The sequence below is a fragment of the Delphinus delphis genome, chromosome 20, assembly GCF_949987515.2.
Source record: "Delphinus delphis chromosome 20, mDelDel1.2, whole genome shotgun sequence".
NCBI classification, from domain to species: Eukaryota; Metazoa; Chordata; class Mammalia; order Artiodactyla; family Delphinidae; genus Delphinus; species Delphinus delphis.
Window position 1 is genome coordinate 43,881,706 of NC_082702.1, and position 21,860 is coordinate 43,903,565.

General features: G+C 45.5%; 1 protein-coding gene and 1 long non-coding RNA gene across 15 annotated transcripts in view; one reads left to right on the forward strand and one right to left on the reverse strand.

The window, feature by feature from the left end:
- The window catches only part of ZFHX3 (zinc finger homeobox 3), a 1,367,978-nt gene that overhangs the window by 1,334,191 nt on the left and 11,927 nt on the right, over nt 1-21,860 (forward strand). For all 13 annotated transcript variants that reach the window (XM_059999586.1, XM_059999596.1, XM_059999587.1 and 10 more), the window contains 3 exons: nt 11,188-11,321; nt 11,475-11,675; nt 21,444-21,546. In XM_059999586.1, coding sequence (XP_059855569.1) covers nt 11,188-11,321; nt 11,475-11,675; nt 21,444-21,546 — 438 coding nt within the window. The remainder of the gene's footprint in view (nt 1-11,187; nt 11,322-11,474; nt 11,676-21,443; nt 21,547-21,860) is intronic.
- Nucleotides 1-21,860, reverse strand: part of LOC132416266 (uncharacterized) — a 27,293-nt gene continuing 5,433 nt past the window's right edge. The window contains exons 3-4 of one of the 2 annotated variants that reach the window (XR_009517524.1): nt 8,747-8,993; nt 1-21 (exon numbers count right to left, since the gene is read on the reverse strand). This is a non-coding gene — a long non-coding RNA (uncharacterized lncRNA). Of the gene's footprint in view, nt 22-8,491; nt 8,994-21,860 lie in introns of those variants that run through there. The other variant, XR_009517523.1, reaches the window with a different exon arrangement.

Here is a 21,860-nt window from a genome sequence, read left to right on the forward strand (position 1 = left end):
ACTGGTGGTTCATTCATAAACCTGACACAGAGGGAGTAAGGTATCTTGAAACTGAATTGCGGGATGGCCTTTTGGGAGCGCAAATCAGTGTAGTTAAGCAGCCTTATGCATATTTCAACAAGGAATTAGTACAACAGATTGATGCCTCTGATGTGGGACTTAGCACTACTTTTTTCCCCGAAGCTGCAGACAAGCGGCGGCAGCCAGCACTCAGCATGGGCCCACCGTCGTACCCTGGCTGCTCGCCGGGAAAGCACGGCCTGACCCCCCATTCCCAGAGTGCCGACTCGCGGACACAGGGGCCGGTGTGGGTCTCTGCATTCTTCCCAGGGCCGAAGCAAAGGGTGCCTCAGGCTGGTGTGGCCTGCAGGTGCCAAGACCTGGGAAGCCAGCACCAAAAAGAGGCTTCCTCTTCCTGCAAAGTGGAAAGAGCCCAGAGGTGTTTGTCCTTTTTACAGACGTTCTCCAGGACACGTGGAAAGACCGAGACTTTCATAAGCAAGGCAGTCTGTCATTATTCTGGATTACACTGCTAACAGAACACGTAGAGGTTATTCCTTCTGAATTTCTGGCTTTGAAAATGTGTCTGTGTTGGTTTAGAGGAGGCAGGTTCCCTGAGGGACAGCCATATTTAATCTTTCACCTTTGGCCTGAGGGGGAAAACATCGGGCTTTGAGACCAGGCCTGGCTTTTGTCCCCGAGTGTAGATGATGAGAATAGCATTTTCAGCAAGAGTCATTTGAAAGTGGACGGCCAGATCCGCCCACGCCTGCAGGCCCCCTTATTTAATTCTAGTCCAGCCACAAGGTGGTATGGTTCCTACCAATTACAGAAAGCTTTGGCTCTGACAGCGGTTCTCAAAATGTGGTCAGACCACCAGCATCACCTGGGAACTCACTGGAAATGCAGATTCTCTGAATCAGACCTATGCTAGGGGGGTGGGGCCTGCCTTCTGTGTGTTAGCAAGCCTTCCAGGGGATTTCTGACTCACAGTTGAGTTTGAGAATGTTGGTGCTCTGACCTCTGTGACGTGCGTGAAGTTTGAGACTTATGTCTCCTTTAACCGGATGGCAAGGCCCTGAGCCCCCGCTGCGTGAGGAGGGAACTGAGCTTTCCTAAAAGACAGAAGTGTGTAGAAGAGGCACGAGTCCTGGTCTTGGCCGATGGAATCCCGGATTGCAGGAGTGGGAGAGGAGGAGACATGTGGTCATGATGAAGAGTGATCAAAAACCCAGCAATGTTTTTTTGTTCTGTTTTTTTTTTTTACCAGCTTATGATTTAACGAATGGTATGATAAAAGATAACAGATGAACAGTCAGATGAAGAGACACATAGGGCAAGGTCTGGAAGGATCCTGAGCGCAGGAGTCTCCGTCCCCACGGAGTTGGGGTGTGCCAACCTGGAATTTTTTAAAATTTTGGGATTTTTATGGAGGCTTCATCAAGTAGGGATGATGGATCATTAACTCCGTCTCCAACCCCCTCCCCTTCCTGAAGGGTGGGAGGTGAGATTGAAGATCCCAAGCTTCTAACCACGGCTTGGTCTTTCTGGTGACCACTCAGAGTCACCTCATTGGAACAAAAGATACTCCTGTCACCCAGGAAATTTCAGGGGATTTAGGGGCTCTGTGTCAGGGAGCAGACAATGAACTCAGGCAATGAAACAAGGATTTCCTTTCCCAGGTTCAGCTACTGATTCTTCTTGGGATGACAGCCCCTGCCTCCTCCTGGGGCAGCCTTCCTGGGATCAGCTTCCAGCCTCTGGGCCCCTGTGGATGCCTCTCCTTCTCCTACTCGCTTTTCCTCAGCCTCCTCTTCAGTCCGTCTGCCCTCTCTAAGATTCTTCTTTTCGCTCCTGTCTCCTCCTCGAGCCCCATCTCCCAAATTAAGTGTAACACATAGAGGCTGGCAGACGGAATGAAGGAATGCCCAGTATCAGGGGAGAGTGGGGCAAGCCAGAGGGCACGGGGCATCGGCTCCAGCCCACGGCTACTGCATAGGAATGAAGATCCTGTTGCCAGATTTTTCCACTTATCTGGAGGTCCTTGTCCTTCTGCTTTGTATGAAACTCCCCGTTTTATTTTATTTTTGGCTACATCGGGTCTTAGTTGTGGCACGTGGGATCTTTTGTTGTGGCGTGCAGGCTCCTCTCTAGTTGTGGTACGATGGCTTCTCTCTAGTTGCAGCGCACGGGCTTAGTTTTCCTGTGGCATGTGGGATCTTAGTTCCCTGACCAGGGATCGAACCCGCATCTCCTGCATTGGAAGGTGGATTTTTTTTTTTTAAACATCTTTATTGGAGTATAATTGCTTTACAATGGTGTGTTAGTTTCTGCTTTATAACAAAGTGAATCAGCTATACGTATACATATATCCTCGTATCTCCTCCCTCTTGCATCTCCCTCCCACCCTCCCTATACCACCCCTCTAGGTGGTCACAAAGCACCAAACGGATCTCCCTGTGCTATGTGGCTGCTTCCCACTATCTATTTTAAATTTGGTAGTGTATATATGTCCTTGACGCTCTTTCACTTCGGTCCCAGCTTACCCTTCCCCCTCCCCGTGTCCTCAAGTCCATTCTCTACATCTGCGTCTCTATTCCTGTCCTGCCCCTAGGTTCTTCATAACCATTTTTCTTTTTTTAGATTCCATATATATGTGTTAGCATATGGTATTTGTTTTTCTCTTTGTGACTTACTTCACTCTGTATGACAGATTCTGGGTTCATCCCCCTGACTACAAATAACTCAGTTTCGCTTCTTTTCGTGGCTGAGTAATATTCCATTATATATATATGTGCCACATCTTCTTTATCCATTCATCTGTTGATGGACACTTAGGTTGCTTCCATGTCCTGGCTATTGTAAATAGAGCTGCAGTGAACATTGTGGTACATGACTCTTTTTGAATTATGGTTTTCTCAAGGTATATGCCCAGTAGTGGGATTGCTGAGTCATATAGTAGTTCTATTTGTAGTTTTTTAAGGAACCTCCATACTGTTCTCCATAGTGGCTGTATCAATTTACATTCCCACCAACAGTGCAAGAGGGTTCCCTTTTCTCCACACCCTCTCCAGCATTTATTGTTTGTAGATTTTTTGATGATGGCCATTCTGACTGGTGTGAGGTGATACCTCATTGTAGGTTTGATTTGCATTTCTCTAATAATTAGTGATGTTGAGCATTCTTTCATGTGTTTGTTGGCAATCTGTGTATCTTCTTTGGAGAAATGTCTATTTAGGTCTTCTGCCCATTTTTGGATTGGGTTGTTTGCTTTTTTGATATTGAGCTGCATGAGCTGCTTATATATTTTGGAGATTAATCCTTTGTCTGTTGCTTCGTTTGCAAATATTTTCCCCCATTCTGAGGGTTGTCTTTTTGTCTGGTTTATATTTTCCTTTGCTGTGCAAAAGCTTTTAAGTTTCATTAGGTCCCATTTGTTTTTTTTTGTTTTCATTTCCACTTCTCTAGGAGATGGGTCAGAAAAGGTCTTGCTGTGATTTATGTCATAGAGTGTTCTGCCTGTATTTTCCTCTAAGAGTTTTGTAGTGTCTTGGCCTTACATTTAGGTCTTTAATCCATTTTGAGTTTTTTTGTGTGTATGGTGTTAGGGAGTGTTCTGATTTCATTCTTTTACCTGTAGCTGTCCAGTTTTCCCAGCATCACTTATTGAAGAGGCTGTCTTTTCTCCATTGTACATTCTTGCCTCATTTATCAAAAATGAGGTGACCATATGTATGTGGGTTTATCTCTGGGCTTTCTATCCTGTTCCACTGATCTGTATTTCTGTTTTTGTGCCAGTGCCATACTGTCTTGATGACTGTAGCTTTGTAGTATAGTCTGAAGTCCAGGAACCTGAATCCTCCAGCTCCGTTTTTCTTTCTCAAGTTTACTTTGGCTATTCGGGGTCTTTTGTGTTTCCATACAAATTGTGAAATTCTTTTGTTCTAGTTCTGTGAAAAATGCCATTGGTAGTTTGATAGGGATTGCATTGAATCTGTAGATTGCTTTGGGTATTATAGTCATTTTCACAGTGTTGATCCTTCCACTCCAAGAACATGGTATATCTCTCCATCTGAGAAACCCAGCAATCTTTATCTAAACCCTGGTTAAAAAGAAACACCTAGGCGAAGGGGAAACGGACCTCTCTGTACTAATCTTGCAACTTCCTGTGAATCTATATTTCCAAATAAAAAGCAAACTAATAACAACAACAGAAACAACACTGACGAGCTTCTGGATTTTCAAAGTGCTGACCTATCTGGTTCATCTTTGAGTTGGAGGAGAAAAATAATGAGCCATTCCCCGAGCATCAGTAATACCCATCTGTAGTATAACTCAAGTTTTCTTTGAAATCCTTCATGGAAACAGGAAGACATGTCTGGTAAGTGGATGAGGCCTGTGTGTCTCGCTCTACCTACCTAGGCATGTTCTTCTCCTTTTTGAGTACTTCTACAAAATGCTTTCAAGAGACATGCAGGAGCAGTGTAGCCTGCACTTAACTGAAACCAGGACTGTGTTTTGAATAGAAGGTTCTTACCCTCATGGGGCTGGACTCTGGGTGTGTAAGGGTGTAGAGACCCCATTGGGTGCGCCTTCGCCGTGCACAGACTCCCCGATTCCTCTTTGAATCATCTTTAAGTGCTTGGTGAGAGGCAGAGCCGTGCATGTTTAGCGACCAAGTTGGCAGCCGAGCAGACCCTTTAAACGAACTGTTTCTTTCCGTAGGGAGGGAGAGGATTTAGCCAGCTCTCTGGCCACTTCTGAAGTGCAGTAGCTCTGCAGGAGATGCGAGTACGAAATCTTAGCCTCTCCTCTGGGGAGGGAATTGCAAGCAGATGCCAAGAGCGGCTCCACATTCAGTGACAGTATCACAGAGGATCACGAGTCCAGAGCACAGATTGACCCTCTGGAAACTGTGCATTTCTGCTTTCTAGAGGGGAGTGTCGGGCCTCTGAGAAGCTGAGGGGAAGGGGCTATGGAGAGGGCTCACTGCCCCTTTCATCTCATTTTCATTATGAGCTGAATGACCACTTTCCAATATGGTGAAGCTTCTGTGACTATCGTGCTGGGGTCATTATCCCAACTCAAGCACTGAGCATGGAGCTGTGTGAACGTTTTTTTTTTTTTTCTCCTTAGTCAATGGAGATAAAAGATTGCTGTAAATTTCTGGGGCAGGTGGCAAGCTGGTTTACGGAACACAAGGCGATGAGAACCTCTGGCTTACGGAAAGTAGCATGAATTAATAATCATTTAATTGGCTCCTCCATTATGTTGCTGGTTTGGGAGATGGAAGTTTAGATGGAGGGGCTGTCAGTGGTACTTTAGCTCAGAGTCTGATGGTTGAGAAGTGGGGCTGGAGGCTGCCTTTGGCCGCTCCACAAGGATGACATGTCAGGCAGCATCCCGGGCCTTCAGTGAGCTCACCTTGGGGTCCCCAGAAGGAAGGGGGGTCAGCATCTTGGTGAACACCACTTCCAAGGGCCACTATGCCATGAAGAGAAGAAACGCAGAAGAAACTTCCCAGTAACGTGGACAGCTCAGCGCATGCCCAGGATCTCCCCAAGGGAGGACTCTGGCCAAAGGCGGGCCTGTGGCAGAGAATGTCCACCATGCCAACAGCACCAATGGTGTGTTGAGTGATGAGAAAGTCAGTTTTGCTCATGGAACTGAAACTTCCAGTACTTTCGATTGTCATGGAGGGAAGTTGATGTCTTGGCAAATGATTAGGGAAAGCCAAAAACTGTGTACCTTAAGGTTCCATTTCTACTTCACTTCCAAGTTTTCTTCAGGTTTCTTTCTCAGGAGGCAGCAACTCCCTGCCTTCCCTCGCTTCAGAGTTGTATGACCACATCACTAGGTGAGAAATGAGGCACGTGTTGGCATTAAGTCTGCTGGCAGTACATGGTATTGCAAGTACAGCTCTCAAGTTTTCTGTCACCAAAATTTCAGTGACTCAGATTTTAGTTTATTAGTGAGGATTGGGATTGGGTGAGAATTTGTTCTAGGAAAAGTGGTTTTATCAGGTGAAGTTAAAGAGACTGTGTTTCTACCATACTTGACCACTTGATAAGCCCCCTAAATTATACTGTTCTTACCTATTCTTCTTTTTTTTAATTTACTTTTTATTTATTTATTTTTGGCTGCGTTGGGTCTTTGTTGCAGCACATGGGCTTTCTCTAATTGCGGCGAGCGGGGGCTACTTCTTGTTGTGGCGCGTGAGCTTCTCATGGCAGTGGCTTCTCTTGTTGCAGAGCACGGGCTGTAGGCACACGGGCTTCAGTAGTTGCGGCACGTGGGCTCAGTAGGTGTGGCTCGCAGGCTGTAGAGTGCAGGCTCAGTAGTTGTGGCACACGGGCTTAGCTGCTCTGTGGCATGTGGGATCTTCCTGGACCAGGGATTGAACCTGTGTCCCCTGCACTGGCAGGCGGATTCTTAACCACTGCGCCACCAGGGAAGTCCCCTTAACCTGTTCTTTACAGTTAGTCACCTCTTACCTGAAACCTTACTAGGCTTGTTTTAATTATTCTATATGCTTAGAACATAATAAAACCTCTTCTTGAAAATTGTAAACAAAACTTGCATGATTTCAGATTGGCTCTCTTCTCTTCCCTACTCCCTCTAATTAATATGACAAGAGGGGAAAATTTTTAAGTAATTATTTTTAGAGGTTAAATGCCCCCAAGCAAATATGTTAAAAACAAAGGATATCTGGAAGTTGACGTCACAGAAATGATTTTTGTTTTTCCTGAGGAAGCCATGCACTGACTACTGTGTCTTTCCCTTGGAAATGAAATTTCTTCTGCTTGGAATGTAGAGGAACAATGAAATGGAGAGTCATGAATCAGGTCTGCCTCTCAGTACTTGGCTTCGTCAGATATAGTGACCAACCCATCACAGTTTAAGGTGGAATGGTGGCTTTTGGCCCAGAAAGTTGACTTCGAATTTTCTGTACTCCATAGCCAGGCCATGCCGGTCCTTTTCCTGCCTCACCAGCGAGTTCAGTGGGGCAACCTGAACTTCTAACAAGTTGAGCAAGTGTTTGTCCACTCCTTAGAAAGTTTGCGTGGCGAGGAGTCTGCAGCTAACATCCTGTCGGGCTGCGCTTCGGGTTTGACCCTGCATTTCCCCGATATTGCCCCAGTATCCCTCTTGCCTCGCTTTACAGAGTATGTAATCGATGGCACTCGCATGATTCCTTGCCACGTTTTTAAACCCTTTGAAGTGCCAGGAGCCCAGCATGTTGCCTGTGGAAGATTCATTGAGATTTAACACATATTTTCACATGGCATAGCTGCCAAAATGAGGAAAAATTGCTTTAACCAGCGAAGTAAAAATACCACCTGATGTTTTGCACAGTATGGATCCAAATATCAACCTTTTCATGGACAGTGGAATTTAAATGCTAAACTCTTTAATTATAGTATTAAAAATAATATAACTACATGACAAACGTAGAAAATGGGGAGATGGTCCGTGATGCTATCACCTAAATACAGCAGTCATTTTCTTCCAGTCTTTTTTTCTAATACCTATTTTTTACAAAGCTGTATCATGTTATAATGCATATGTTATCTTATTTTTTTCTGATTAACCTTCTCAAGGATTTTTCCATATTGCTTCATAGCTATCATATGTAATGTCATCTGATACTCAATAGAGTGGCGGTACCATTGTTTACTTAACCGTGCCCTGTTGTAAAATATCTAGATTGTTTCCAGTTCATTTTGTCATTATTGTAAAAGCCACTACAGGTAGTTACCCTTGAAGTTGTTACCAGTATAATCCAGTGGTTCCAGGCACTGTTTAAACTATGGCTTGTCTCTGGAGTGCATCTATTTGTGTTTCACTACTGTGACGTCGTAAAGGCCTTAAACTGATCAGTAATTAATTTTAAAAAGTAATAATGTTTTCTAGACTGTGACATCGCTCTTGGAATTTAAGTCAGAGTTTCGAAAAGTCTTCAAAAAAGAAAACCACAGTACTTTCCCTCTTGGTATTCGTACAACCTCATTTACTGATGGCTACAATGTATGCTAGTGACAGAACTAAAGTAGGAATTGATTTTGGGAGTCTGGCCCTTTTGAAGTTCAGAGAGAAGAAGCTTGAGAAAACCTTAGACTGTCATTGTCAGTAGTAAACCCTCTTCCAGCCTGCTGATGGAGAACTTGCGCAACTGTTTACCCATCTACAGAAATTTTATAAAATCTCTGGTACCATGTTTTCATAGGAATTGACGTTTTAATGTCTGGGGTCAAGCTAGGAGGGGCCTGTCAGCCTCCTTAACCTAACTCTTTGGAGCAGTCCTCACATCACCCAGGGAAGCACAATGGGATTGTAACTGGGTGTTAACAGACTCCGATATAGGAAAGGCACGGCCTTATCTTTAGAGAAGAAGCCTAGCGAGCTGCAGGTGGCTAATGTCCACTTCTAGACAGATCTGATCTAATAAAAATGCAGATTGCCCCAGATAGAAGGGAGATGAGCCCCGGAAGTTTTTACACCAGTGGATGCAGTATTTCATATCATAGCAGAGCTGTTGTGTTACTCCAGAGAAAGAGGAATGAGTGAGCAAGTGCCGATTTTATTTTTTAAAACGCTTTAGAACAGCTCCTTAGCTTGAGCTCACAAAGGAAGCTTTAGAATTACAGAGCAATTTGAGAGTATGAAAAATAAAAAAAAGGTAATAGAAGTCCCCCCTCTCCATGCAGGGGGAAAGAATAGTGGCTTCTGAAACGAGAATTCTCACCTCTGCAACCTCGTCACCATTCATCATGCGTTCAGCCTTGAAGGACGAGGGTGGACTCCGGTCCTGTGAGGACGCTAATGCTGCACTGGGTTACACCGGGTTTGCTTTCCAGGGAGTGGATGAGTCGGGCGGTCTCAGCCTCCGCGCTCGTTCATCCACACTGCTGAGCAACTGCACGGTTGAAAATCATTCTGAAGAGGAGGGGTAGGAGGCAGGTTGAGGGCATTGACAAGGCAGTGTCACGGTCCTGTAAAAGCAAGTGTTGTTTCAGGTCAGGCAGACTAACAAAAAGACGGGGATGGGTGTTTAGAATAGGATCTGCATCTTGGCTTGCCCCTAGGGGAAGGGGGAGCAGAGAGCAGCTCTTTCCTAACTGTAAGCCCTGAACCTAACCTAATCCTACAGATTGGAGGTGGAAATGGGGAAGGTGGAGGATGGCTCTAACAAATAAGCATCTGAAGTATCATCTAACGTCTCCACCCACCCCATCTTTAGAATGCCTTTGAAAAGCTATAGAAGAGCTAACATATAGAAGACAACCAGTAAGCAAAAATGAAAAACGATGGAGAATAAGAAACCTTCTGGGGGCAGGAAGATCTTACATCCCCAAAACATTAATTAAAAGACTCCTATTGTGGGAGTGTTCAGGCAGGGGGCCCATCACACTCCGAGGTCTAAAACCTGCGACGCAAGGTTTCGCGGGATCAGGTCTGCCGGGGGCTGGGAGATGGGAAGTGGGCCGTGGGAACCAGACTAGAATGTCACATACAGCACCTAGTTAATCGGCAGCCAGTCCATCACATTAAATATCCAGCCGTCATGTATTACCTTTCAAGTGAAAATGAATAACTCCCATTAAGAAGAAAATGGGTTTGAAGTCGATTCGAGACAGATTAAAGTACTGTTATGAATGTGTGCTGGGAGGAGGAGGGGTCCGTGTGTAATATGCTTGTCCTTGTACTTTTTAAATAATAGATGTTCTACAAACTTATGTAGACCAGGTTACCAAGATACTGGGGTTAAAGATCAGAAGATGTGCATTCTGGGAAGAGCATCCACTTCCTGGAATATTTCCTGCATTTTGCATTTTTATTTTCCAAAATTATTGTGTGGCCTTACGATTTTAATGAATAAAATTGATTTTTTACAACTGTTTATTAAAGCACACACCTGTAATGACAGCATCTTGGGTATCCATGTCAGAACAGATTTCAAGGCTGGAAACGCACGCTAGGGAACTAGGCTGGATGAGACAGAAAGCAGTTTGACCGAAGAGTAAACATGAGGCTTTCTAAACCAGTGACCTCAGTGCTGAGTCAAATGATTTTTCAGTGAGGTAGGGAGGGCAGTGGGTATGTACTGTCTCACTACCATTTTCAGGATTTTTCTTCTCACCACTTGTAGCAAAATGCTGAAAAATGGAGTTCCCATCCAAAACAAGTGAGAGAGCCAGCCTTAAGATACTGACCAGGTTTTGGAATGACCACATCTGACCATTTGGAGATTTGTGTTTATACTGGAGGAGCCCTGCTTATTCATCCTTGTTAAAACCCTTTCAGCCCAGCTGTTTTCTCATCACAATCTTCCAGATCCCTTTCCATGCTTCAGAGAACTCCTTCCGCCAACACTTCCACGCTCACTGCTTGCTGCTTCACTCTCATGTGACTCTCCTTCCTCGTTGGTGTTTTGTTGTTTTGGTGGAGTGGGGTGCAGAGGGCATGTTTCTGGCAAGCAGAGAGGACACTTTCCCTCTGAACCACCCACTCTGAATAAACTCTTGTGTCTGGAGCACTGGCTCGATTAGAAGTTGGAGTCACGCCCTATCTAGTTCCACTCTTCAGTTACTTCTTCCCCAGAAGCAAGTTGCTGAAGCCACACTTGACTTTTTTGCATGCATTTGTATGCAGATATCCGTGTAAACCTTTCTCGGGTCCGTCCCATTTATCATGTCTCCTGTGATGTGCTGTGCTGTGCTGTGATTTCAAGAGCTGTGACAATAAAGTTGGAAGCACATCATCTATTACATCCATGAAAGCAGAGTCTGTCTGGTACTTGGGTTGACTCGTGGTTGGCAAAGCAATTGGTGAGACTTTCCCACCCACCCTCATAAGCCAGCAGATTGTGTCTTGATTGGGGGAGGTCAGAATAGACTGAATGTAGCTTAATCCAACTCAGAGCCTTTTAGTCCATTTCTGTACCTTTTTTTCTTAGTGTTCAGTTGTTAAAGTTGTGTAGTGACAGAAATTCATGGGGGACAAAAAGAAACACTTGCTTCTTTTCTAGCATGCCTGATAAATCAGTCCGGATGCTCATCCTACTTTAATTTTGGTGTTTCAAGAAAATCCTGTGCTATAAATGAATGTTGATTTTCACCCAACGCAAACCCTCTGGGAGCTGGCCTGGTCTGGCTGCTGTATTACATCTTCTGCTTTTTCTTCCAGCATCATCAAGCCAAGCAGAGAAGGAGCTGACAGATTCTCCTGCAACCTCCAAACGCATCTCCTTCCCAGGTAGCTCAGAGTCTCCTCTCTCTTCAAAGCGACCAAAAACATCAGAGGAGACCAAACCGGAGCAGGTGAGGCCAGAAGGGGCTGTGCTGGTGGGGGAGTGTTTCACATAACTGGGGGGAAGGGGGGGAGTGGAGTCTCGGGTGGGCGGGCTTGGGGCGGACACAGTTGCGGTGGGAACTGAAGATTCAGCCGGAGGGGTGGCTGTGTGTTCCCCACAGATGTACCAGTGTCCCTACTGCAAGTACAGCAACGCCGATGTCAACCGGCTGCGGGTGCACGCCATGACGCAGCACTCGGTGCAGCCCATGCTCCGCTGCCCCCTGTGCCAGGACATGCTCAACAACAAGATCCACCTCCAGCTGCACCTCACCCACCTCCACAGCGTGGCGCCCGACTGCGTGGAGAAGCTCATCATGACGGTAAGGCAGCTGGGAGCAGGACCTCGGGGCTTTTCTTTCCCCAGCGGTCAAAGGTGATGCAGCAACATGGACAGGACTCTGTTGCTGGATGCGAGAGCCAGTGCAGAGTTGGAAATGTCAAAGATAGTTCTGTGACCTTTGTTCACCTTAGACTTGGCCTGACTGTGGCCTAAAGGGCTGAATACATATGCATTTCTCAACGTGCCTTATCATTCCTCTCTCCCCTCAGGACGCAGAGGCCTAGAGTAGCTAACCATTTACATGAAGAAGTTGTTATTCAGATTCTCCAAACCTTTACTGAGCAGGTCATCTTCTAGGTTGCTCTTAAATTCATTATGTCTCATTTCATCCTCACAACCACTCTGTTTTATTTAAAGAGTTTGACACGTTTACATTGACGGCTGAGGAAACTGAGGCTCAGAGAGGTTAGCTGACTTGATGCCCCTGCAAGTGGCAAACTCGCAGAATGTAGCCCTGTGACGTGGGAGTTTCTCAAGTGGATGCTTTCATTCTCAAAGCAGGAAGGTGCTCAGTTGGGTAGCACGTGGCGAGTCATGAACAAGGGCTTTGCATTTTGAGCATGATGTTGCTACACCTGCGGGGCATGGCTCTAAGTGGCCACTGTAAACATGGCCCAAAAGATTAGTATAAGGATTTAAATCTAATGTAATGAGAAAACTTTTCAAACGTCTACAGGCGATACCAGTATCCTGCATTCTGTGTATGCTTGGGCTGCTGGAAAGCCCTTTCCTGATCACTAGAGGAAAAACCCCCAAAGAGAAAAATTCTCACCTCTAACTTCCTTCAACAGTGGAGTAATAAGTTAATTTGATTGCCTTTTCGTGTGAAGATTCCCATGCAGGTCACAGATGTGTAACCTCTAGGCATTTCCCATTCCACTTGGTTACGCAAAATTAATGAATAACATTGTAAATGATGTTTAGTTGTGAGGAACATACATTTGATGATGCGTCAAGAGGACCTTAGCAGCCAATGGCAGGCTCTAAGGTGACCTAGCATGAGTTTCATTTCAAGTGTAAATGCACTTTCCATGGGTATTTTCAAATAGACAGACTGGTGAACATGGTTGAAAGGTTCTAAGTGGAAACTTCCTTTTGTGGATGGGTGGGTTTCTGTTACAAATTCCCCTGGAATTCTCTCCAGCCTTGGAAGTAACAAGGGGGATTTTCCTCAGGCCTCATCATACTTCCCACAGATGGCCTGGAACCATGGGAGCCTGAAGAAACAGGAAGAGATGTGGGGAGGGTGGCATTTTCAATACATCGTCCTTCTGCTCTGGTGATTATTTCTCCTGTTTAATATCAGTCTGGTCTAGGAAATGTGAGCCTGTAGTAATCTGTATGATTGGTTTACATCAGACAGTAAGTTTCATTTATACATCCCTAGGGACTACTATATAAATTACATTTCAAATATCCATTGTTTGTCATACTTTTATAACAGCAACAGTATGGTACATTCAAAGTAGCAAGTCTGGTGGTCATTATGAATCTTCTTCATTTATCAACAGAGTCTTTGAGAGGAGGATGTTACTGCTGTGTTTGCTTGGGTACCAATCCCTAAGATATTTCTGGGTGTTACCCACTCAAGCAGTGATTCTCAACCTTTTTTTTGGAGACGCTGGTGAAAACGGTTCAGTAGCCTTACTGGGTATTCTGTGCACACTAAAGTTTGACAACTACTATTAAGAACTCTTTCAAATATTCTCCATGTTCAAAATTGTGTGTACAATGCCAGAGAGCATAAGGATACCCTAAAATCCATCCATGGAAACAGGTTAATAAACCCTATTTGAGAAGACTCCCTAAGAACATAATTACGGAGGAGAAGCACACTCCCTAAAGGGGCTGTGCTTGGCACCTTGTACAGGAACCCCTGTGTACCTACTTCATTTGCCCATAGCAGACAATGGAGATGTTTTCTAAATATTTCTGAAAAAAATGTGCAAATTGTGGGAAATGTGCTGACTATAGGAAGTTCATTTGCTAGCAACAAGAGAAAGTTAATGGATTCAGAAGTAACAGTTGAAAGTTGTGGGAAATGTAATCATAAGGGTTTTACACTCGATTTAAAGGCGTATATAAGGATGATTTGGTACCCTGTCTTTGCATGAGAAGATGGAGTTACTGCATGGCTGTCAGTATTGAATTGGTTTCTCAAGTCATGAGGATGGTTTGCATTGAGCTAAATGAAGCAACTCCACCTCGACCCTTTAGCAGCATCAGCAGGAAAAGATGAGCAACCAGGGTTAGAGGGGCGTTTGTGGCCATACCTTGGGGTGAGCCCAGCATCCTATTTGAGGACTGGACTGCTGATCTTGGTCTCTGCCCTGACAAATTAAATAGTTGCCATTGTCCTTCCTCTGAAAAGTTTGGTGTTAATATGAAATTCGCAATTGTTTTACAACTAAGTGTTTATAATGAACCTGTGGTTAGAATCATGCCCCTGGAGGATATTTTACAGCAATTTTATTAGAAAATTGGCCAAGGGAAAGTATTGGTTAGGCTTTCTGATGATACATCTGTTTGTTCCTGGCCAACTAGAGCAGGAAACTCTGAGAAATGCCCCTCAAATCAGAGCTGCATTTCCTAAACCATATCATTAAGGAATGGTCAGTGTTCAGTCATTCATCCTCCAAGAGGAGAAAGTTATGTCTGCTTTATCCTTGAGTGGCTGGGATGAATGGCAGTGAGAGGAGTGAATCTTCTTCCTTGCCAGATTGACTGAGTTCACTGCCTTTGGCTGCAAACTAGGAGAGCCTGGCAAGATCCACCAAACAGACAGCTCCTGGCAGACACGGGGTATGTCCAGGGTAGCTAAAGCTATAAATTCTGGGAAATACTTTTTGCTGTTTGGGTCCAAGGGCCCAGGATCTGGCTTGAATTGGGTTTCAGTCTCTCTAAAAGTAAATTCCACCCTGATAAATGGAAATAGATTACTTTCTCTACAATGCCTTTCCGTTCAGTTGTAAATGGAGAGTGTTTTGAGGAGGCTTCATTTAATAATACCTTATCAGACAGCTTTCAGGAACCTGCAGTGTCTAATATGTCTGTTGCTATGGTAACAGTTGCTTGCTTATGCTCTGCATCTCATATCTGTGTCTTCCATGGGCCCCCTTCTTTTTACCGATGAAGGGGCTTGAAAAATATTCTCCACTGGGAACAATTGCAGCTCTGGCCCTCCGCTATGGAAACTGCACCCATACCACTTCATTCTGCTCGGCCTATTGGAAACAGAGCTCCAAACGGTGTCTTTACACACGTCATATGAAAGACGGAAATCTATAAAGCTTAAGGCGGTGAGACAGGTGCCCCTCCAGACCCAACTGAGCGACCCGCCCCCGATGTCAGTTCCATAGAATTCTCACCTATTTACCGAGAAGTCCGAGATTCCGAACTGGTGGTGGGGATTTAGGGGCTGCTGCTCGTGCCCTCCTTTGTCTCACAGTTTTAGGCGAGGAGGGTTGAGGGCATAGGGGACAGGTTTCTGGCCCCTAAATGAGAATGGGAAAGACCACCTACAATGCATATCAGTAGTCTTAAATTATTCTAATTGATCACTGTCCTTCTAAGTGGCAGGACACACCACTGGGATCCCGGAGCACTAATATGGGGAAACTGTCTTTGTTCCCCAGTCACTTAACAGAGTATGACCTCATGGCAGAGAAGGGGGTTGGCTCTGGAGCAGCCCAGGAACACCTCTTTCTCTAGCCCTTCGTCTTCACTCCCTTAGTTATTCTGTACGTTTTGTCCACGCACAGATTCCCCTTGGCTGCCCCTGGACCTGCACTGCCTGCAGGTCCCCTCCACCCCCAGCCCGCCCCAGCTGTCTGTCTCCTGTGATGTTTTCGGTCAGCGTCTGTCTCTGCTCGTCGTGTGCCTGTGCATCCGAGTCTCCAGATCAGGCTGGCTGCTTGGCCCCCCTGCACTGGGGGCTCTCGGGTGGCCAGCGGCCCTGAGGCTGTGGCACCCACTTGGGTACCAGCTCTCACTTTGTCTCCATCTCAGAGGAGGGTAATGAAAATAATCGGGCTTCATTAATTCCAAGCCCTGTGAGGTGATAGCCATTTGGAGCCTGTTTGCCAATTAGATGGTCTAAATTAAAAGTGACCTTGGTATACTGCCACTGCTTGCCTCTCCAAGTCTAATGAAGCTTTTCTCTCCAATTCAGTCCCCTTCTCAGCTTTTTTCTCCCTCACTCACTGTGTGTGTGTGTGTGTGTGTGTGTGTGTGCGCGCGCGTGTGTGAACTGTTCATATGTTTCCTGTTCTCCCACCTACCTCCTTTTTCAGTCTTTCTCATTCTTAGATTTTAAAATCTGGTTCAGGGCTGCATTTGTTTCTGGCCCATATGAATTGTTAATATGGCCCTACAATTCTTCCTCTTGGGTTTTAGGTTTAAAAAAAAACAACAAAAAAGATAGACAACGACATAGGAAGACATTTTAGAAGGGAAACGAGACAAAGAGAGAAACAGCCCTCTCGACTCCGTGGTCCAGCGCCCAGCCTGGCACATTTGGAAGGTAGTAAAGGGAAGGAGGGAAAAACCTCTGAAGCTCTCTCTGCTGCCGTGAGTTGCCGGGCTTGCTGGCTGCAGATGTGCAGAGACCAGCTGGCAGCCATCGAGGTCAGGGGAGGAAGTGAGCAGCCAGACCCTCACTGGCGCCGTCGACTTTGGGTCCCCCACTAGCTAGAATGCTCAGTTCTGGAAGCGGTTGGCTTTTAACTCCATGCTTGTTTTTTGAACAGGACCAATGCCTCATTCACAAGGTGTAGAGACCGGCCAGGTCTGTGCCAGGAAGGCCTGTGTCTGAGGCTTTTTCCCTCTTTTTTTCCCTCCACCTGAGTTTCTTCATTCTCTTGATTTTTTTTACTGAAATATGAAGGGCTTGAGTCTCCTTGGGAGTCTAGGTTTTGGCAAATGTGTACTTTCACTTGGAATAGAGAGCCTTTCAGAAAGAAGCTCTACTCAGGTGAGCAATGCCAAGGCTGTGGGGATGAAGGTCTCAGAGAAACCAAGTTCAGTACTCGCTCTAAGAAAGTACCTTTGCTTTCCAGCATGTGGAACTTGTTGGTTGCATTGCTCTAACCTCAGACAGGGTGGCCTTGAGAGGTGAATTTGCATGAGCAGTCCCGTTCAGAATTCAGCAAAGTGTATACACCCCTTGGCTGCTCAAGTTGTGGTATTTGGTCATTTCATATCCATGACCCAGAGAAAGCAAGGAGTGGGGAGGGCTCCTTATAATTCCAGCTTCTTCTATCGAAAAAGAGTCAACATCAGCGGCCCCTCCCAGATGTCACAGTGGGGACCAGACCCACATCTAAAACTCTGGGTTTTATAAGGTGTGTCCTTGGGGCTTTCGGGCCCACTCACCTCATAGAAACTTGAAATGCGTTAAGTCATAATCCAAAATAATGGTGAACTGAACAGGAGGTAGGAACTAGGTATTTACAAACCCACGTCACCTTTCCTAGTAGTTCAAGGGCAATTAACTTGAATCCCAGAATTTCCCTCGAGGGAGCCTGTGATTTCCTGAAATTATCTACGATAGTTTGTTTTAAAAGTATTTTCTCTAGGAGGCTGCAACTTTCATCAGATTTTCTAATGAGTTTATGATCTCCAGAAGGTTAATTATTCTGGATGTGAGCTTCTTGGACACAGGGACCCGGTCTTGCTGTCTCACAAGCGTGCAGCATGGGGACCTTGTACAAAGTTTAGTGAATGATGGTCAAATGAATGGATGAGCAGAGTCATTTGAGGCCCTTACTTTTCATCAACTAAGTTGTTTTGGAATGGCTTAAGCGTGAAGATTCTTAGTACCGGCATGGAGCTCTTCTGTTTCTATCGTCATATGTGAGAATTGCTTGAACCTGAAGATTTTCAGCATCAGAGCAGAACTCCACATTTCCCTTGTTACATGTGAGACTTGTTTACTTGTTAGGAAGGTACTGCGCCTGTTCGGATGATATTTTCTTCCTACGTTTCCGTCAACTCTGCATGCTTGACTTGGCTGAGAGGAGCACATGTGGTATCCAGATCATCACCACAGAGCTGCTTTGCGTGGTCATGGCCGCCGAGCTTGAGAGACTCAAGTTCTGAGGCAGTAATGGCTCTAAGCAATTGAATTTTCTAACCAGAAAAACTCTGACTTTTGGTTCAAAGTCTGTTTTAATAGTCTGAGGTCCCCTCTATACATTAATGAGTAGACTATGGGGGAATGTAACTTAACATACTCAGTGTTTATGGGTGTAAGATTATTGGAAGAATCAATCTACATGGGTGTCAGTGTAGGAAGCATAGGTGTTTAGACTGATTGTGTACTATTGTTTGGCCAAACCTAAAACTTTTTGTTTGGCTTTTGAGTGTGTGGATGGGAGGGCTTGGGGCAGAGAGAGTGAATGTGTAATGCCGCGTACGCTGTCGGGACAGGGGAGCTGCTGGCGGCATCTAGTCCTCCGAGGGTCTCTGTGGTTTGGACACGTTTGGGGCGGCTCTGCTTACGACGCTGTGGCCAGGTTTTGTCCTCTCACACACTGGCATGCTCCGACGCTCCTAGAGAAAGGGAAGGTCTTTACAGAACTCTGCCCAGCACTGTTGAGTGACCGCCTTTCCCACGGACTTTCAGCCGTCCATCAGAGGCTGGCTGGGATAGACTCAACCTTCCACACTGTGTGGCAGCCAGCTATGATTGGGAAACAAGGAGTGCCAAGGCAAGTACTGAAGGAACTCAGCCTTTGGCCAACTTTCATTTTCTTCCGTGAGCAGAATTCCTCAGAGAGCCATTGGCAGGACCGTATTTTTGGCTCTTTACAAAAAAGCGTGGTAACTTTGAGTGATGAGCTTGAGAAGCTGGTAGGAGAGGGAGTAGTGGACACGGACACGGGAACATTAGTGTCCGAGAGCTGACGTGGGGCCCTCCAGCGTCCTGCACAGCAAAGAGGCTTCCATCGCAACCTCTCTCTTCAGACCCATGCGCAGACAGACCGCACCAGAATTTCTAGATCCTTAGGATTCTCTTTAGGGGTCTTCTTCTTTGCTTTCTGGGCACTTCTTGCCCATTAAGATTTTATAGGGCTTCCCTGGTGGCGCAGTGGTTGAGAGTCCGCCTGCCGATACAGGGGACACGGGTTCGTGCCCCGGTCCGGGAGAATCCCACATGCCATGGAGCGGCTGGGCCCGTAAGCCATGGCCGCTGAGCCTGCGCGTCCGGAGCCTGTGCTCCACAACGGGAGAGGCCACAACAGTGGGAGGCCCGCGTACAGCAAAAAAAAAGATTTTATATACCCAACATTTTTGTTTGTTTTCAGGGAGAGGTTGGGTAACACTATAGATGAGAAGATGCAGGTAGATAGAAGTAATTACGTAAACACGTATGAGGCAAGACTTACAGGTTTGGGGGCCCAGATTAAGATGCAGAGGAGCATGTGAGGTTGATGATTATATTTTGGGGAGAGTTAATTGATGGAAGGTGAAGGCAGACAAAGAACCGCTGCTTACTGCCTTCTTGAATCCCAATCAGGAATTATGATTAAAGTCGCGGCGAGACAACAGAGGGCTGATGAATTGGTGTCTTTTTTTTCTTTCTTTTTTGCCGTCATTCACACTTGATTGACTTCAACCTTTCAAGTGCAAAAGTCTCTCTTTTCCATTATTATTCATAGCCATCTGAGTTTTTCTAATTAAAGTGTATGAAAACAATTACTGATCCGTCGTACTGAGTCTGTTAGAGGGGATGTCTGCCTTACTGTAATGTGTATAAAAAGCCCACAGTTTTCTATAATGATGTGCAGCTGAGGTGTTAGATAATTTTATTCTTTTTTACTCTGTAGGGCTTTTTTTTTTCACTTCTCATGATTCATTTTTCATAATTCCTAAAGATCCCAGGAAAGGACTGATCCTGCAGCTACAGCCGAGAAAGGAGGTGTGGGGGGGAGTCTTTTTTCCTTTCCCTTTCTCCCCCTCTTGCCCCCAACCTCGTGCTCCCCCTCGGTTGAGGACTATAAATTAATCGGTGACCTTTCACTTCTTGGATTCCCGCTGGACTCCCCAACCACACTGGTCAGAAATGCTTTCTATTAAAAAGAAAATAGATGGAATGAGTTTGGCCATCTCCGCTCCATTCCTAACGATTCATCCACAGCTAGCCGTAAGCAGCTGCTGGCGAGCTTTGTGTGAGGGTGCAGATTCTGTGAGAGCAGGGATTCTGTGTCACATTCACCTGCCACGCACCTGCTCTTCGTAAACGCAGGGTTCCTCAGAGCCCTTCTTCGTAGTGCCTGTTGCTTAATTTTTGCACCTACGGGCATCTGGGTTGCTGAGATTATCCTAATACCCTGAAATGTATTGAGGAGTTACCTTTTTGGATTTATGGGGACAGCTGTCTGAGTTTCCTCTAGGAGGAGTGGAACCTACCACTGATGATTCCAGTGAACACGTCAGCAGTGATTTTGAGCAAGGCCAGGATCCTCGAACCATTAAAAATTAATAGTAATTTATTTTAAATATTTAATTTTGAACAGTAATCTAGGCGTTCCAATCTTTGTAACAGCAAGTGAAGATACTATCTCAATAGCTGTGTTTGATGGGAAAGTAATGCCTCCAGGTGGGGCTGCGTGCCATGTAGAAAGGTTAGTGGTGACTGTAAGTTTCTGTTCCTGTAACCTCAGGGTCAGTTTGCTTCTCAGGCTGTCATCAAACAGGGAACGATTTCTAATTCATTTGGGAATATCATCGCCAACTACCTTCCCATCCTATAGTAGGCAAAGGGATATTGCTGCTTCTTAAATGAAGAACCTTTTAGCCTTACGTTGGATGTTGAGGGCCTCCTATCACGTTAATGGAGGGCAGATGATAACTTGTTTGGACAAGCTTGCGGCCAGATGGCAGGAAAGCCTGGAGAAATAAATGCCGAAAGATCTGACCTTAAATTGTAGCTCTTTTGACCCAGGCTAATTCTGGAGTTGCTGTATTGGGAAACAACAGCCGTGGCCAAGGTGGGGCTGCCCTGTTGTAGAACGTAGGGTGCGGGGCACCCTCTGCGGCTGGGACACTGGCCAGAAGTCCCCTCTGATGCTGTGTACCTCAGGCAAAGACCCCAGGAGAAATCCTGACTGAAGTGAGTCATAAGAAATGCTCATTTGCACTTGATCTCAGCTTGTAAAGGGTTACAAAATGTTGTTTCCTGGAAAAATCTGCCAGTGTGTCTGCGTGTCCTTAGCCTTTCCTTTGTTCCCTTCTCTTCTTCTCACCCTTTCCTTCGCTCTTATTCCCCTCCTCTTCTTGCCTGAATACATTCTGAAAACAGTACTACAATGCTCCCTGCTTCAAGATTACAGTGTACTTTACTAGGTATGATTTAATTAGGGCCCTTATTATGTTTTCAGCAGCTTAAGGTGGGCCTTTCAACTTATCTACCTAATTGGTTGCACAAGAAGTTTCACAGCCCATGACAAAACATTGTCAGTGATCAAAGTCAAAATTCTGCATAAAGGAAAAATATTAATAATAAGATTATTCTTCAAGTGTGCACTGCTAATTATGTCCAGAATGTAACCGTAGAAACGCTTTTGACTGATGTGAGCTTTGTCTAATAAACATGAATCTTCAGTGAGCTATGAAAAGTGACACCTCCAGCTTTACACTGGTGAAGGCTAATTTTGCTTATTAAATAATTTTGACACATTTCCCTATTTTGTGTCTCTTTCCTCGCCCTTTGACTCTCCTCGCTTCTCTACCGCTTGCTCTTCAGGTGACTACCCCTGAGATGGTGATGCCCAGCAGCCTGTTCCTCCCAGCGGCTGTTCCAGATCGGGACGGGAACTCCAGTTTGGAGGAGGCAGGAAAGCAGCCTGGTTAGTGTCATTATTCTTGACCCCTGAGAAGAGTAAACAAAATGAAACCTGGGGCCAAAATTTTCATGGCGCAAGAGTGCCAGGAATTCTTTACGATACTCCTAAAAGCTGAATGTAACTTTTCAAGGGATGAGGGGCACCGTTGTCAGCTACTTGATGCTCTGGTTCTTGGCATGTATTTGTGTACACACTTCATATGGTTTGAAGTGAGAAAAGCAGGTGAGAACCAGTGGGGTTTTGGTGGACATCTGTCCCCTTGACTATACAGTGAGGAAGTGACTAACCAGAGAGTCAGCCAGTAGACCCATGACTTA